The sequence below is a fragment of the Camponotus vicinus genome, unplaced genomic scaffold (genome assembly GCF_025532165.1).
Source record: "Camponotus vicinus isolate PSW18456_S1 unplaced genomic scaffold, iyCamVici1.0 SCAF_14, whole genome shotgun sequence".
NCBI classification, from domain to species: domain Eukaryota; kingdom Metazoa; phylum Arthropoda; class Insecta; order Hymenoptera; family Formicidae; genus Camponotus; species Camponotus vicinus.
The window spans coordinates 6,851,983-6,869,347 of record NW_028141950.1 but is presented as its reverse complement, the minus strand read 5'-3'; the positions used below and the strand labels follow the sequence as shown (position 1 = coordinate 6,869,347).

The following is a 17,365-nucleotide window of genomic DNA, read 5'->3' as shown; positions in this document are numbered from 1 at the left end:
AACTTGTTCTGTTAAACTTGGGATAATATTAATATGAATATTTTAACTCAAGATACTATACAAAACTTAAAAATCTATACTAATTATACATTTCTTTCCTATATTATGCAAATTTGAAGAAAATATAACCATACGAAATTTTGTGAAAAAATAATAGATCTCTAATAAGGAAATTAAGTATTTTTTATTAAAAATGTGTGATATTAATTTATCGAAATAAGTTAATTTGCAATAATGAGAAACGTTATTATGATGATAATTTCAATTACATTATTAGATTCAATGTAACTTTTCACCTCCAATTCTCTTTAAATCGAGCAAAGAGAAAATGATTTTTATAACATTATCATAAAATCGAAATCTTCTATTGTTCATCGCACTGCACGAATAACCTATTTAGGATTTAACGGTGTTTCATGAATGCAATCACATTTACATAGGTTTTGGATTTCCGAAAGTCGAATGTGGTCACCACGAGATAGATCGATTTTTATAAAAACAATATTTGTTATGATACGTAATGTAAACATACAATACAATGTATGAATTTAGCTTCGGATTTCGGCGTTGACAGCACCACAGCCACTACCAGAAGCGAAACATTTTTTCAAAATTTCTTGTAAATTTTTTTACGTACGTTGTGACTGGACATAAAGACATAAAAAATAAATTGTACTCGATTACTAGAGCTCTTGTTTATCGACATTTGGCGATTGCTATATATACAATCGCGCGCATTCGAAACACCCGTATTATCGATCCGCCCCGATGAATTAAATTTAAAAATATTTTATTTAATATTTTGTTTTATAATTAAAACAAATTGCATTAAAATAAATTATTAAATATGCGCGTGATTAAGAATGATAATAAAGGAGCAATCAGCGTTTCGAAAGAATAGATTGATTATATCGACTAGACAGCCGTGAACAATGAACTTAGCAGATGACACAGCTCGCAAAAATTCGCATTCTAATTAGCAATAAGCTCATATCAGCTGCTTTCACGATAAAGTATTGCTGTTGAAAATTAAGACACAATTATGTACATATTACACAAAAATTCACATTGATAGTATGCGAACTTTATCGGTTGGCGATTGAAAAAGGTTAAATTTTTTTCCTATCGAAAACTACACCAATAATAAAAAACATTAATGATAAAGTATACAATAAAATGTGACAATGAAAGATTTTCTATACATTTTGATGAATTTTTCGCCAAAGCAAATCCTATTCGGTCTCTTTCCATATCAAACTGCGTGTAGTAACGGCCAATAAATGGCACACCTAGAATCCATTTTATTATTTCAGTATCATTTCCAGAGTTTTTGTAAAAGACGCTCATACATATCTTTTCATCGCATGGATCCTGAGAATTAAATATACAATGGAAACTTCTCCTATATATATTTAAATAATTTAAATAATTTAAATAATTTGCCTACAGCACTCACCCGAATGATGTAATCTTTACCGGTAAGATCGAACACCTTGCCACCCAAATTAAACCTGACTCGAGGCGCGTCAATAATTCGATTGCAGTCCACCTTTAAATTAATAATAATATCAAGTTAATAATTAAAAATATTTATATATTAAATATTATATATTAAATATTTTTCAACGGAAACAAGGATTAATGTCGTTGTTCCGAGAAGTTTATGTTTCATTTGAATGTACCTACTATTTATTCTTTTTTTATCGCTATTGTTAATTTTTTATAATTTTTTTATCAAAAGCTGCGAGCTTTGTGAATGATATGATTACTTGATAGATATCGTTTACTTACATTTCCCTGTGAATCAGTTTCAATAAATTTATTAATAATTGAAACTTCCGTTTTTGGTCCAAGTATTTTCTCACTGCCTGTATCAACGATAGCTTGGCAGCCTCCTCTGCACCAAGTATAAAATTTTACTCGGATTCTACAAAACGATGACATTAACAATTTGTTGAAACATGATTAATGTAATTTAAAAAATAACGTACCTATCAATGGTAAATTGCCAGTATGCTTTGCGAGTAACAGGAACATATGTGAAATCCCCTTCGTAATAAGTAGGATTGGAACCACCCAATGTCAATTCACCACCTAAATCGGCTGAAGTGTCTCTGCAAATTATATTTATTATCGTAATATACATGTGTGTGTTAATTAAGATTAAGTTATATTTAATGTGCAAATATAAATATTACTATGATTTAAAAAATTATAATATTATATATCAATAATAAATTTAATATATGTTAATATTTTAAAATAAATATAAAATAAATATAAATATACGTACAAACAGGACTATAAATATATATATATATATATATATATATATATATATATATATATAATATTCATATTTATTAAAAACTCTTGTTTAGAGATATACGTTCATAGCTGGAGAGGATATGTACCTATTTAGATAAAAACTGAAAATGCGTGATGACACTAGCCCTTGTTCAATCATATTGTCGAAGACAGGCGTTGTTCCAGCCTCAGATAAATTGGAATAACTCAGGCCCAAGAGACCATCAAATGTTGGATCGGAAAATACATTTTCGTTTGATACATATGCCACTTCTGCAAATATTTGATTTTTTACATTGAGGTTGGCAATCTATAATAAAATTGATATTAAAACAATACATTGTTATTGCTGCGCAAAAGAAAGAACATGATTGCTTAAGACATGTTTGAACTACGATTATAGTTGTAACTAAATTGGATTGTTTGTTTAATAATGACTTACATTCACTGTATCAATTGCTAAGAATCCTAATACATCAACACAGCCATATGATATATCCAAATAATTACTACCATTTATTACATTTTTGTATGTCTCAGATTTTGTACTGTCATATTGATTATGTTTTACTGTAATGCAAATAAATATTCAATATCGTAAATTAGCAAAATTAGAAAAATTTTTATTAATTTTTATTAATTTATTTTTATTTATTTTTATATATTTTAATTTTTAAAAGTATATAATAATAGTCTCTCTCTCTCTCTCTCTCTCTCTCTCTCTCTCTCTCTCTCTCATATATATATATATAAACAAATTACTTACAACAAGCAGAGAGTAGACAATTTTTGGAGAATACCCAAAGAAATGGGGAACCAGTATCAAATATCACTCTAAATTTTTGCTGTGGTGTTCCAATTTTAATAATGCCATAGTAAGCTATGTTTTTGAAATTGGTCAAATTTTCTGAAGGAAGATTATCACTTAACGAAAGAATTTCTTGCAAGTTGGTGCCAACTTTTTTCAAACATTGTCGAACGGAATGCATCTGGTACAATGGAATCCTTGAAATAACATAAAGAACATTCTGTGACTGCAAGTATATATATATATATATATATATATATATATATACACACATATATATATATATATATATATATATATACTTGCAAATATATATGTATAAAATAAATGTTTACATTTGATATGACTAACAGATATTCTCAGAACAAATATAAGTCATGAAAGTCTAAACAAATTTAAACGTTTCAAAAATCAATTATATAACTTACATATTTACAATACATGACGCATTTAGATATAACTGTATCAGAAATGTTTCTAAATTGTATGATCCTCATATATATCTCAAAAGTAATATTTAATTTGTAATCCAGTCTTTTAAATAAAATCATTATGACGAACATTGCTTTTTAATTAACGGCAATTTTGCGTGTAATTTTACACGTAGAAATAATTCAAAAATAAGTAACTGTATCAACTATTAAAAATAGGATACAGAAAATATCAATTAAACAAATATGTACAAAGCAATTCATGATACCTACAGTTGATTTGCTATCGCGTGAAAAAGTAATTTACAATTAAATGTTTTGATGACCTCCAATCACGATGTTAACGGTCGTCATTTAAATAGGAATAAAGGCAAGATGGACAAAAGCGAACGTTACGAAAGAACGATGAGTCACTTTTTCAAGAATATTTTTATTTTATTTACTCTTTGACTAATAAATAAAAATATACGTTTTGATCAAAGAAATTTCATTCAATTTGTATAGAAGCATTAATTGCATTTGCACAAACCACGTGTTTAATCCAAGAAATCGAATGCAAGAAAAATAATCGATTTTTATAATTTCGATATTTATCATGCTAATATATAATAAAATAAAATATGTACTAACCTGTGCAATTGCGCGTCAGTCGTCATAAAGAGCATCGTCACTATCGCAAAGAGGCGAAACATATTTCAGAATTTATTTATTACTGAAATCTCGATTCATGAAAAATTGAACGAAGAGTTTCTTTCAAAACTTTATGACCAGATACACAGGAAAATAAAGTGTTGTCGCTTACTAACTCTCCTCTTAACACTGTGTATCGGTATTCGATAGTGTTATACATATACATATATAATCGCGCGTGTACTTCTATTGAATGCTTGAACGGGGAGAAAACGCGCAAAACGTTCGAGAAATCCTGATAGATTCCATCGATCAATTTAATTTAAATATATTATATTTTGCATGATCGTGTATTCTATAATATGAAACGTTGATTAACATGAACGTTTATTTACATAAATTCATAATTAATAATAAAAAACAATTCTTTCGAAAGAATACATTGTTTATATCGACTAAACAGATAATCATGCATCATTAACTTTACAATAGATAATTTGCAAAAAGTAGCATTTAATTAATCGACATTTTTTTATATAATTTTGTGCGGAAAAATTATATTTATACAATTATAAACCACACTTTATTTGATGAATTCCTGAGGTTTTTAAGGAAAAAAGAAAATATACATAATCTTAAAATATATATTTGAATATTTATTAATTTCATAAATTTTGCTATAAACAACTTGTTCTGTTAAACTTGGGATAATATTAAAATATGAATAATTTAACTCAAGATACTATACAAAACTTAAAAATCTATACTATATATACATTTCTTTTCTATATTATGCAAATTTGAGGAAAATGCAACCAAATTTTGTGAAAGAAATAATAGATCTCCAATAAGGTAACGTATTTTTTTATTAAAAATATTTTTAAAAATATGTAATTAATTTGTCGAAATGAAATAATTTGCAATAATGAGAAACGTCATTATGATCATAATTTCAATTACATTATAAAAATAAACTTATAATAAAATAAACACAGTATAAGATAAATAAATTATAATATATTTTCATTAGTTCTCTTTATCAAATTCATCCTGATTTAAAAAAGTTGATACCGAATATTGGTATCATTCAAACATATAGTATGTGTATATAAACACATATATTACATATATTACAATTAAAATTCATAAATAATAATAGCGATGTAATATTTATATTCAATTTATAATCAAATTATTTCAGATAAAAATAGGAAATAATAATCGTTCGATAATAATTAATTTTTCACGCTCTTAATATTCAACTATATTAGAAATTAATTTTTCACGCTCTTAATATTCAACTATATTATAATCTAAGAAACCATGGTATCCGAATATGAGATCAATTCTTAAGAACTCTTTAACGAAGCTTATTTATTCAAAAAAGTCGAAAGGCGCTGCTGAATTGCGCGCTAATTGCATTAATTGTGAAATTTTCGTGACATCTATTAACCAAGAACAAAGAAGATGTCAATTTTTTCCCAATCTTCCCACGCAGTCCATTCCTGTACTCTCGATTTACGCAAGAATTTGAATCGAGAGAAGATGACACCAAGATATTATTTTTAATTGCATGATAGTGGGGTATATTATCGCACTTTTACCACCGCAATCTCTAGCGATTAATATGATATAGTAAATTGTAATCAGGAAAACGTGCTTGTCATGTCAAACAGCACCGTTATGCATTTAAGGGCATATGACGGAATGCATAACAGATAAAATCAGGTCGATAAGTCAATGATTTGATGCGGTTCGGAAATATTTTAGATCGCAGCGAAATTATCTTAAACCGGTGACAACGAGCTGTTCTCTTACTGAACGGAAGCATATTAATTCTTGTTCACATACGAAGATGTAAGGAGTGAAACGGGAAAACCTTTGACATTCTCGGTCCATAAAATTCTTTATTTACGAGAGAGCTTCAAGATTAATTTTATTAGATTCAATATAACTTTTCACCTCCAATTCTCTTTAAATCGAGCAAAGAAAAAATGATTTTTATAACATTATCATAAAAACGGAAACTTCTATTGCTCATCGCACTGCACGAATAACCTTCTATTTAGGATTTAACGGTGTTTTATGAATGAAATCACATTTACATAGATTTTGGATTTCCGAAAGTCGAATGTGGTCACGACAAGGTAGATCGATTTTTATAAAAGCAATATTTGTTATGTCGATACGTAATGTAAACATACAATACAATGTATGAATTTATCTTTGGATTTCGGCGTTGATCAGCACCACAGCCACTACGAGAAGCGAAATATTTTTTCAAAATTTCTTGCAAATTTTTTTACGTACGTTGTGACTGGACATAAAGACATAAAAAATAAATTGTACTCGATTACTAGAGCTCTTGTTTATCGACATTTGGCGATTGCTATATATACAATCGCGCGCATTCGAAACACCCGTATTATCGATCCCTATCGATGAATTAAATTTAAAAATATTTTATTTAATATTTTGTTTTATAATTAAAACAAATTGCATTAAAATAAATTATTAAATATGCGCGTGATTAAAAATAATAATAAAGGAGCAATCAACGTTTCGAAAGAATAGATTGATTATATCGACTAGACAGCCGTGAACAATGAACTTAGCAGATGACACTGCTCGCAAAAATTCGCATTCTAATTAGCAATAAGCTCATATCAGCTGCTTTCACTATAAAGTATTGCTGTTGAAAATTAAGACACAATTATGTACATATTACGCAAAAATTCACATTGATAGTATGCGAACTTTATCGGTTGGCGATTGAAAAAGGTTAAATTTTTTTCCTATCGAAAACTACACCAATAATAAAAAACATTAATGATAAAGTATACAATAAAATGTGACAATGAAAGATTTTCTATACATTTTGATGAATTTTTCGCCAAAGCAAATCCTATTCGGTCTCTTTCCATATCAAACTGCGTGTAGTAACGGCCAATAAATGGCACACCTAGAATCCATTTTATTTCAGTATCATTTTCAAAGTTTTCCCTAAAGACGCTCATACATATCCTTTCATCGCATGGATCCTGAAAATTAAATATACAATGGAAACTTCTCCTATATATATTTAAATAATTTAAATAATAATTTGCTTATAGCACTCACCCGAATGATGTAATCTTTACCGGTAAGATCGAACGCCTTACCACCCAAATTAAATCTGATTGTAGGCAATCGAGGAATTCTCTTGCAGTTCACCTTTAAATAAATAATAATATCAAGTTAATAATTAAAAATATTTAATAAATATATTGAATATTATATACTAAATATTTTTCAACGGAAACAAGGATTATAATGTCGTTGTTCCGAGAAGTTTATGTTTCATTTGAATGTACCTACTATTTATTCTTTTTTTATCGCTATTATTAATTTTTTATAATTGTTTTATCAAAAGCTGCGAGCTTTGTGAAAGATATGATTACTTGATAGATATCGTTTACTTACTTTTCCCTGTGAATCAGTTTTAATAAATTTATTAATACGTGAAACTTCCGTTTTTGGTGCAATTATTTTCTCACTGCCTGTATCAATGATAGCTTGGCAGCCTCCTCTGCACCAAGTAAAAGATTTTACTCGGATACTACAAAACGATGACGTTAACAATTTGTTGAAACATGATTAATGTAATTTAAAAAATAACGTACCTATCAATGATAAATTGCCAGTATGCTTTGCGAGTAACAGGAACATATGTGAAATCCCCTTCGTAATAAGTAGGATTGGAACCACCCAATGTCAATTCACCACCTAAATTGGCTGAAGTGTCTCTGCAAATTATATTTTTTATCGTAATATACATGTGTGTGTGTTAATTAAGATTAAGTTATATTTAATGTGCAAATATAATTATTACTATAATTTGAAAAATTATAATATTATATATAAATAATAAATTTAATATATGTTAATATTAAAATAAGTATAAAATAAATATAAATGTACATACAAACAGACTATAAATATATATATACATATATACATATATATATATATATATATATAATATTCATATTCATTAAAAACTCTTATTTAGAGATATACGTTCATAGCTGGAGAGAATATGTACCTATTTAGATAAAAACTGAAAATGCGTGATGACACTAGACCTTGTTTAATCATATTGTCGAGAACAAGCGTTGTTCCAGCCTCAGATAAATTGGAATAACCCAGGCCCAAGAGACCATCAAATGTTGGTTCGGAAAATACCTTTTCGTTTGATACATATACCACTTCTGCAAATATTTGATTTTTTACATTGAGGTTGGCAACCTATAATATAATTGATATTGAAACAATACATTGTTATTGCCGCGCAAAAGAAAGAACATGATTGCTTAAGACATGTTTGAACTACGATTATAGTTGTAACTAAATCGGATTGTTTGTTTAATGATGACTTACATTCACTGTATCAATTGCTAAGAATCCCATTACATCAACACAGCCATATGATATCTCGAAATAACTATTATTATTTATTACATTTTTGTATGTCTCAGATATTGTACTGTCATATCTATTATGTTTTACTGTAAAGCAAATAAATATTCAATATCGTAAATTAGCAAAATTAGAAAAATTTTTATTAATTTTTATTTGTTTATTTTTATTTATTTTATTCATTTTTATTTATTTTTATATATTTTAATTTTTAAAAATATATAATGATATTGTCTCTCTCTCTCTCTCTCTCTATATATATATATATATATATAAACAAATTACTTACAACAAGCAGAGAGTAGACACTTTTTGGAGAATACCCAAAGATTTGCGGAACCAGTATCAAATACCACTCTAAATTTTTGCTGTGGTGTTCCAATTTTAATAATGCCATAGTAAACTACGTTTTTGCAATTGGTCAAATTTTCTGAAGGAAGATTATCATTTAAAGAAGAAACTTTTTGCAAGTTGGTGTCAACTTTTTCCAAACATTGTCGAACGGAATGCATCTTGTACAATGGAATCCTTGAAATAACATAAAGAACATTCTGTGAATGCAAGTATATACAGGGTGTTTCATTTTAATACGACCAGTCGAATATCTCGAAAACCAAGCCCGGGAGAGAAAAATATTTCAGACAAAAGTTGTTTGGTTTCGAGGGGGCCATAAGATGGTGACAATAATTTGACCTTGAACAGTCATTTGAAGATCACATAAAGGTCACCTTAAATTTCTTAAATGGAATACCCTATATATTTTTGCACATTCTTGTAGCTGACATCGAGAGCTTTCCAAAACACTATAATTAAGTACCTTTTCGTTAAGTACTTTTTGAGTTATGAGGTTTGAAATAATTTCTTAATTCTACATAAACCGTAAAATATCTAGTAAAATATTCATTTTTCGATTATCTTACCTTAATACTTTTACGTACAAAATAATGAGAGGAATCAATTGGTGTAAAGAAAACACATAGTTGTTTTGAAGAAAAAATATGTAATTTGCAATTAACAATTCCATATTTTTTCTTAAAAACAACTATGTGTTTTTTTTAAACCAATTGATTCCTCTCATTATTTTGTACATAAAAGTATTAAGGTAAGATAATCGAAAAGTGAATATTTTACAAGATATTTTACGGTTTATGTAAAATTAAGAAATTATTTCAACCCTCATAACTCAAAAAGTACTTAACGAAAAGGTACTTAATGATAGTGTTTTGGAAAGCTCTCGATGTCAGCTACAAGAGTGTGCAAAAATATATAGGGTGTCCCATTTAAAAAAATTGAAGTGACCTTCACGTGACCTTCAAATGACTCTTCAAGGTCAAACCAATGATACCATCTTATGGCCCCCTCGAAACCAAACAACTTTTGTCTGAAATATTTTTCTCTCCCGGGCTTGGTTTTCGAGATATTCGACTGGTCGGATTAAAATGAAACACCCTGTATACACACACACACACACACACACACACACACACACACACACACACACACACACATATATACTTGCAAATATATATGTATAAAATGAATGTTCACATTTGATATGACTAACAGATATTCTCAGAACAAATATAAGTCATGAAAGTCTAAACAAATTTAAACGTTTCAAAAATCAATTATATAACTTACATATTTACAATACATGACTCATTTAAATATAACTGTATCAGAATGTTTCTAAATTGTATGATCCTCATATATATCTCAAAAGTAATATTTAATTTGTAATCCAGTCTTTTAAATAAAATCATTATGACGAACATTGCTTTTTAATTAACGACAATTTTGCGTGTAATTTTACACGTAGAAATAATTCGAAAATAAGTAACTGTATCAACTATTAAAAATAGGATACAGAAAATGTCAATTAAACAAATATATACAAAGCAATTCATTATACCTACAGTTGATCTGCTAACGCGTGAAAAAATAGTTTACAATTAGATGTTTTGATGATCTCGAAGCACGATATTTATGTTAACAGTCGTCGTTTAAATAGGGATAAAGGCAAGATGGACAAAAGCGAACGTTACGAAAGAACGATGAGTCACTTTCTCAAGAATATTTTTATTTTATTTACTCTTTGACTAATAAATAAAAATATACGTTTTAACCAAAGAAATTTCATTCAATTTGTGTAGAAGCATTAATTGCATTTGCACAAGCCACGTGTTTAATCCAAGAAATCGAATGCAAGAAAAAAATCGTTCTTTATAATTTCGATATTTATCATGCCAATATAAAATATATACTAACCTGTGCAATTGCGCGTCAGTCGTCATAAAGAGCATCGTCACTATCGCAAAGAGGCGAAACATATTTCAGAATTTATTTATTACTGAAGTCTCTATTCATGAAAAATTGAACGAAGAGTTTCTTTCAAAACTTTATGACGGGATACATAGAAAAATAAAGTGTTGTCGCTTACTAACTCTCCTCTTAACACTGTATCGGTATTCGATAGCGTTATATGTATATGTATATAATCGCGCGTGCCCCTCTATTGAATGCTTGAACGGGGAGAAAACGCGCGAAACGTTCGAGAAATCTTGATAGATTTCCATCGATCAATTTAATTTAAATATATTATATTTTGCATGCTCATGTATTCTATAATATGAACGTTTATTTACATAAATTCATGATTAATAATAAAAAACAATTATTTCAAGAAAGAATACATTGTTTAATCGACTAAACAGATAATCATGTATCATTAATTTTACAATAGATAATTTGCAAAAAGTAGCATTTAATTAATTGACATTCTTTATATAATTCTGCGCGAAAAAATTATATTTATACAATTTTAAATCACTTTAATTGATAAATTTTTTAGGTTTCTAAACAAAAAAATAATATACATAATCTTGATATATGTATTTGAATATTCATTAACTTCATAAGTTTTACTATAAACAACTTGTTATGTTAAATTAGGGATAATATTAATACGAATATTTTAGTTCAAGATACTAGGTATATACAAAACTTAAAAATCTATACTATATGTACATTTCTTTCCTATTTTATGCAAATTTTAGAAAAATGCAACTATACGAAATTTTGCGAAAGAAATAATAGATCTCTAATAAGGAAACGTATTTTTTTATTAAAAATGTGTGATTAATTTATCGAAATAAGATAATTTGCAATAATGAGAAACGTTATTATGAGGATAATTTCAATTACATTATAAGAATACACTTATAATAAGATAACTTATAATAAAATAAACACATTATGAGATAAAAAATTGTAATAATTTCACTGTAATTTTATTCTTAGTTCTTTTTATCAAATTCATCCCGATTTAAAAAATTTGATACCGAATATTGATATAATTCAAACATACAGTATGTGTATTATATAATATGCATATATATGCATATATAAACATATATTACAATTAAAATTCATAAATAATAATAGCAATGTAATATTTATAATCAACTTGAAATCAATTTATTTCAGGTCTGATTGAAACATGCATCAACGATAATACGGAACAACCAGATCTAGTGGTTATTTGTTACAATAGATACAAATGTTCAGTTGAAGATCGTCTCTTTAGACTCTAGAAATATAGAGAAGTCATTAGATCCATTCAATAAATAAGATATATTGCACTTCTTCGTACATAACGCAAGAATCATAAATCGAGAACATACGACGATGGTTAGATATGTTTTGAATAACAATCTATAACTTTCTATTTAGGATTTATCGTTCTATGTATGCAATCACACTTACATAGGTTTTAGATATCAAAAAGTCAAATGTGATCACGACGAGGTAGATCGATTTTTATAAAATCAATATTTATTATATCGATATTTATCGATATGTAACGTACACATACAATACAATGTATGTCTTTCCGCACATTGTGACTGGACATACAAAAAATAAATTGTATTCGACTACTAGATCTCTCGTTTGTCGACATTTGGCGACTGCTATACAATCGCGCGCAATCGAAACACATCCGTGTTATCGATCCGTCCTATCGATCAGTCAAATTTAAAAATATTTTATTTAATATTTTGTTTTATAATTAAAACAAATTGCATTAAAATAAATTATTAAATGTGCGCGTGATTAAGAATGATAATGAAGGAGCAATAAGCGTTTTCCAGAGGTTAGATTGATTATGTCGACTAGACAGCCATGCAACAATGAACTTAGCAAATGACACTGCTCGCAAAAATTCGTATTCTAATTAGCAATAAGCTCCTATCAGCTGCTTTCACGATAAAGTATTACTTTTAAAAATTAAAACACAATTATGCACATACGCAAAAATTCACATTGATGACATGCGAACTTTGCCGGTGGTCGATTAAAAAAGATTAAATTTTTTTCTTATCGAAAACTAAACAAATAATTAAAAAAATTGATGATAAAGTATACAATAAAAGGTGACAATGAAAGATTTTCTATACGTTTCGATGAACTTTTCGCCAAAGCAAATCCCATTCGGTCTCTCTCCATATCAAACACGGTGTAGTAACGGCCAATAAATGGTATGCCTAGAATCCATTTTATTTCACTTTCCAAGTTGCGTCCCAAAAAGACGCTTACACATGTCATTTCATCGTTTGGATCCTGAGAATTAAATATACAATAGAAACTTCTCCTATATATATTTAAATTATTTAAATATATATATATATATATATATATATATATATTTAAATTATTTAAATATATATCCGAATTATTTAAATATATATCCTCACCCGAATGATATAATCTTTACCGGTAAGATCGAACGCCTTACCACCCAAAATAAACCTGACTGGAGGCAAGTGAAAAATTCGATTGCAGTCCACCTTTAAATGAGTAGTAATATCAAGTTAGTAATTAAAAATATTTAATAAATATATTAAATATGTTCAATAGAAACAAGTATTAAAGTGGTTGTTCCGAGATAGAAGTTTATGTTTCATTTGAACGTACCTAATATTTATTCTTTTTTTTAATCGCTATTATTAATTTTTTACTATTTTTTATCAAAGGCTACGTGCTTTCTGAAAGACATCTTGATTACTTAAACGATATCGTTTACTTACTATTCCGCGTGTATCAGTTCCAGTAAGTAGATAAATAAATGCAATATCCTTTTTTGGTCCAATTATTTTCTCAGTGCCTGTATCAACGATAGCTTGGCAGCTTTTTTCGCACCAAATAAAACCTTCCACTTGGACACTACAAAACGATGACGTTAACAATTTGTTGAAACACGATTAATGTAATTTAAAAAATAACGATACCTATCTAGGGTAAATTGCCAGAATCCTTTGCGAGTAACAGGAATATATGTGAAATCCCCTTCGTAATAAATAGGATCGGAACCACCGAATATCAATGCACCACCTAAATCGGCTGAAGTGTCTCTGCAAATTATATTTTTTATATCTCAATATGTATGTGTATAATAATTAAGATTAAATTATATTTAATGTCCAAATATAAATATTACTTTAATTTAAAAAATTATAATACTATATATAAATAATAAGTTTAATTTATGTTAACATTAAAATAAATATAAAATAAATATAAATATACATTTAAATAGAACTACATATATAATATTCATATTTATTAAAAACTCTCGTTTAGAGAGAGATATACGTTGTTCATAGGTGGAGAAGATATGTACCTATTTAGATAAAAACTGAAAATGCGTGATGACACTAGCCCTTGTTCAATCATGTTGTCGAAGACAGACGTTATTCCACCTACAGATATGTTGGAATAACTCAGGCCCAAGAGACCATCGAATTCTTGTACATCAAATAAATCTTCATTTGATATGTATATCACTTCTGCAAATATTTGATTCTTTACATTGAGGTTGGCAACCTTTAATAAAATTGATATTGAAATAATATATCGTCATTGCCGCGCAAAAAAAGAACATGATTGCTTAAGACATTTAAACTACGATTATAGTTGTAACTAAATTGGATCGTTCGTTTAATAACGACTTACATTCACTATATCATTAGCTAGGTATCCACGTACATCAGAACAGCTATATGATAAATTAATGAAAATAAAATGACCATTATATGTTACAGCATTGTATGTCTCGGATCTTGCACTATCATATTGGTTATGTTCTGCTGTAAAGCATATTTAATATCAAAAATTAGCAAACTTAGAAAGATTTTAAAAATATATATAGAGATATTACCGCATTAATCTATATTAAATATGCAATATTCTTTTACAAACAATGCTATATGTTGTATATGTAAATGTATTTGTCGAATTAAGTCATGTTTGTTTATCGAAGCATGTTTGTGTCTTCAGAAAGTAAATGTGATAACTTGTATAAATTAATTTATACATGCAAATTCCAAAGTTGGCTATTGTAATATTTACATTATAATATTAAGTATTATTATAAAAATAATTAAATTTATATTTGTATTATATTCAACTTTTTAAATATTTTAAGATTATACTAGAAAAATATAATTATAGATAGAATATATATATATATATATATATATATATATATATATATATATACATATATATACAGATAATCGCGAGTTTAAGCTTGTCTAAAGAACGGTATCGATTAAATAAAATTTATTTAACGAATAACAAATAAAAACATATACATGCATATATATGTATATATAAACAAATTACTTACAACAAACAGGGATTGTGCACTTTTTGGAGAATACCCAAAGATTTGCGGAACCAGTATCAAATACCACTTTAAATTCTTGCTGTGGTGTTCCAATTTTAATAATACCATAGTAAGCTACGTTTTTGAAATTGGTCAAATTTTCTGAAGGAAAATTATCATTTAACAAAAAAACTTTTTGCAAGTTGGTGTCAACTTTTTTCAAATATTGTCGAATGGAATGCATCCTGTACAATGAAATCCTTGAAATAAGATAAAGAATATTTAGTAAATGCAAGTATATGTATATATATATATATATATATATATATATATATTTGTAAATATATGTGCATAAAATGAATATTCATATTCTGTATGATTAAGAGATATTAAAGAGATATTCTCAGAACAAATATTAGTCATGAAAGTCTATACAAATTTAAACGCCTCCGAAATCAACTATAACTTACATATTTACAATATAAGTACATTACGCATTTAAATATAATAGAAATATTTATTAACTTGATGATCTTTCTAAATTTTATAACGCTCATATATATATCAAAAGTAATATTTAATTTGTAATCCAGCCTTTTCAATAAAATCATTATAACGGACATTGCTTTTTAATTATCGACAATTTCTATGTGTAATTTTACACATAGAAATAATTTAAATTAAGTAAAACTGTATCAACTATTAAAAATTGGATGCAGAGAATATCAATTAAGCAAATAATACAAAGCAACTCATTATACCTACAATTGATCTGCTATCGCGTGAAAAGTAGTTTACAATTAGATGTTTTGATGACCTCCAATGACGATTTATGTTAACGTCGTTTAAATAGGAATAAAGGCAAGATGGACAAAAGCGAACAATACGAAAGAACAATGAGTCACATTTTCAAGAATATTCTTATTTTATTTACTCCTTGACTAATAAATAAAAATATACGTTTTGACCAAAGAAATTTCATCTAAATTGTATTGAAGCATTAATTGCATTTCCACAAGCCACGCGTTTAATCCAAGAAATCGGAAACAAGAAAAAAATCGATCTTTGTAAGTTCGATATTTATCATGCCAATATACAATATAATATAATATATACTGACCTGTGCAATTGCGCGTCAGTCGTCATAAAGAGCACCGTCACTACCGCAAAAAAACGAAACATATTTCAAAATTTATTTACTACTGAAGTCTTGATTCGTGAAAATTTGACGAGTTTCTTTCGAAATTTATAACCGGATACACAGAAAAATAAAGTGTTGTCGCTTACTAACTTTCCTCTTAACACTGTATTGGTATTCAATAGCGTTATATACATATATGATCGCGCGTGCCCCTCTATTAAATGCTTGAACGGGGAGAGAACGCGTGAAACATTCGAAAAACCTTCATAGATTTCCATCGATCAATTTAATTTAAATATATCATATTTTGCATGATCGTGTATTCTTAATTATAAACGTTTATTTACATAAATTCATGATTAATAATAAAAACAATTTCTTCGAAAGAGTACATTGTTTATATCGACTAAACAGATAATCATGCAACATTAACTTTACAATAGATAATCTGCAGAAAGTAGCATTTAATTAATCGACATTTTTTATATAATTTTGTCCGGAAAAACTATATTTATATAATTATAAATCACCTTATTTGATGAATTCCTGAAGTTTATAAAGAGAAAAGAAAATATACATAATCTTGAAATATTTATTTGAATATTCATTAATTTCATAAACTTTGCTATAAACAATTTGTTATGTTAAATTAGGATAATATTAATACGAATATTTTAGTTTGAGATTCTATATACAAAACTTAAAAAACTATACCATATGTACATTACTTTCCTATCTTAAGCAAATTTTAGGAAATGCAATTATACGAAATTTTGTGAAAGAAATAGATCTCTAATAAGGAAACGTATTTTTTTATTAAAAATGTGTGATTAATTTATCGAAATAAGATAATTTTCAATAATGAGAAACATTACTATGATGGTAATTTCAATTACATTATATAACTAAATTTATAATAACAT

The 17,365-nt window shown here is 27.3% G+C and overlaps 3 protein-coding genes across 3 annotated transcripts; all 3 read right to left on the bottom strand.

The window, feature by feature from the left end:
- Positions 1–145: 145 nt before the first annotated feature.
- LOC145965284 (lysosomal aspartic protease-like) lies at positions 146–4,338 on the bottom strand. The gene is made up of 8 exons (XM_083088727.1): positions 4,177–4,338; positions 3,074–3,312; positions 2,750–2,877; positions 2,415–2,617; positions 1,992–2,114; positions 1,792–1,927; positions 1,457–1,549; positions 146–1,371 (listed from the first exon to the last, which is right to left on the bottom strand). The coding sequence occupies exons 1-8, from the start codon at positions 4,236–4,238 to the stop codon at positions 1,123–1,125; spliced, it is 1,233 nt and encodes a 410-aa protein (XP_082944853.1). The 5' UTR covers positions 4,239–4,338; the 3' UTR covers positions 146–1,122.
- A 1,725-nt stretch (positions 4,339–6,063) lies between these two features.
- Positions 6,064–11,078, bottom strand: LOC145965286 (lysosomal aspartic protease-like). The gene is made up of 8 exons (XM_083088729.1): positions 10,903–11,078; positions 8,924–9,162; positions 8,596–8,723; positions 8,261–8,463; positions 7,839–7,961; positions 7,639–7,774; positions 7,297–7,389; positions 6,064–7,217 (listed from the first exon to the last, which is right to left on the bottom strand). Exons 1-8 carry the CDS (start codon positions 10,962–10,964, stop codon positions 6,972–6,974), a joined length of 1,230 nt encoding a protein of 409 aa, XP_082944855.1. The 5' UTR covers positions 10,965–11,078; the 3' UTR covers positions 6,064–6,971.
- An 859-nt stretch (positions 11,079–11,937) lies between these two features.
- LOC145965285 (lysosomal aspartic protease-like) lies at positions 11,938–16,597 on the bottom strand. Its single transcript, XM_083088728.1, has 8 exons — positions 16,422–16,597; positions 15,323–15,561; positions 14,647–14,780; positions 14,315–14,517; positions 13,923–14,045; positions 13,722–13,857; positions 13,389–13,481; positions 11,938–13,254 (listed from the first exon to the last, which is right to left on the bottom strand). Exons 1-8 carry the CDS (start codon positions 16,481–16,483, stop codon positions 13,012–13,014), a joined length of 1,233 nt encoding a protein of 410 aa, XP_082944854.1. The 5' UTR covers positions 16,484–16,597; the 3' UTR covers positions 11,938–13,011.
- Positions 16,598–17,365: the final 768 nt, after the last annotated feature.

Bases quoted from the DNA above. Each gene is read 5' to 3' on its own strand.
- LOC145965284 (XM_083088727.1), bottom strand. From the start codon at position 4,238: ATGTTTCGCCTCTTTGCGATAGTGACGATGCTCTTTATGACGACTGAC. The intron at 2,115-2,414 runs GTACATATCCTC...TATAATTTGCAG, and splicing joins TTCAGTTTTTATCTAAATAG to AGACACTTCAGCCGATTTAG. The intron at 1,928-1,991 runs GTACGTTATTTT...ATCGTTTTGTAG, and splicing joins TGGCAATTTACCATTGATAG to AATCCGAGTAAAATTTTATA.
- LOC145965286 (XM_083088729.1), bottom strand. From the start codon at position 10,964: ATGTTTCGCCTCTTTGCGATAGTGACGATGCTCTTTATGACGACTGAC. The intron at 7,962-8,260 runs GTACATATTCTC...TATAATTTGCAG, and splicing joins TTCAGTTTTTATCTAAATAG to AGACACTTCAGCCAATTTAG. The intron at 7,390-7,638 runs GTAAGTAAACGA...ATTTATTTAAAG, and splicing joins AAACTGATTCACAGGGAAAA to GTGAACTGCAAGAGAATTCC.
- LOC145965285 (XM_083088728.1), bottom strand. From the start codon at position 16,483: ATGTTTCGTTTTTTTGCGGTAGTGACGGTGCTCTTTATGACGACTGAC. The intron at 15,562-16,421 runs GTCAGTATATAT...TCTTATTTCAAG, and splicing joins ACTGACGCGCAATTGCACAG to GATTTCATTGTACAGGATGC. The intron at 14,518-14,646 runs GTAAGTCGTTAT...ATTTTATTAAAG, and splicing joins TAGCTAATGATATAGTGAAT to GTTGCCAACCTCAATGTAAA.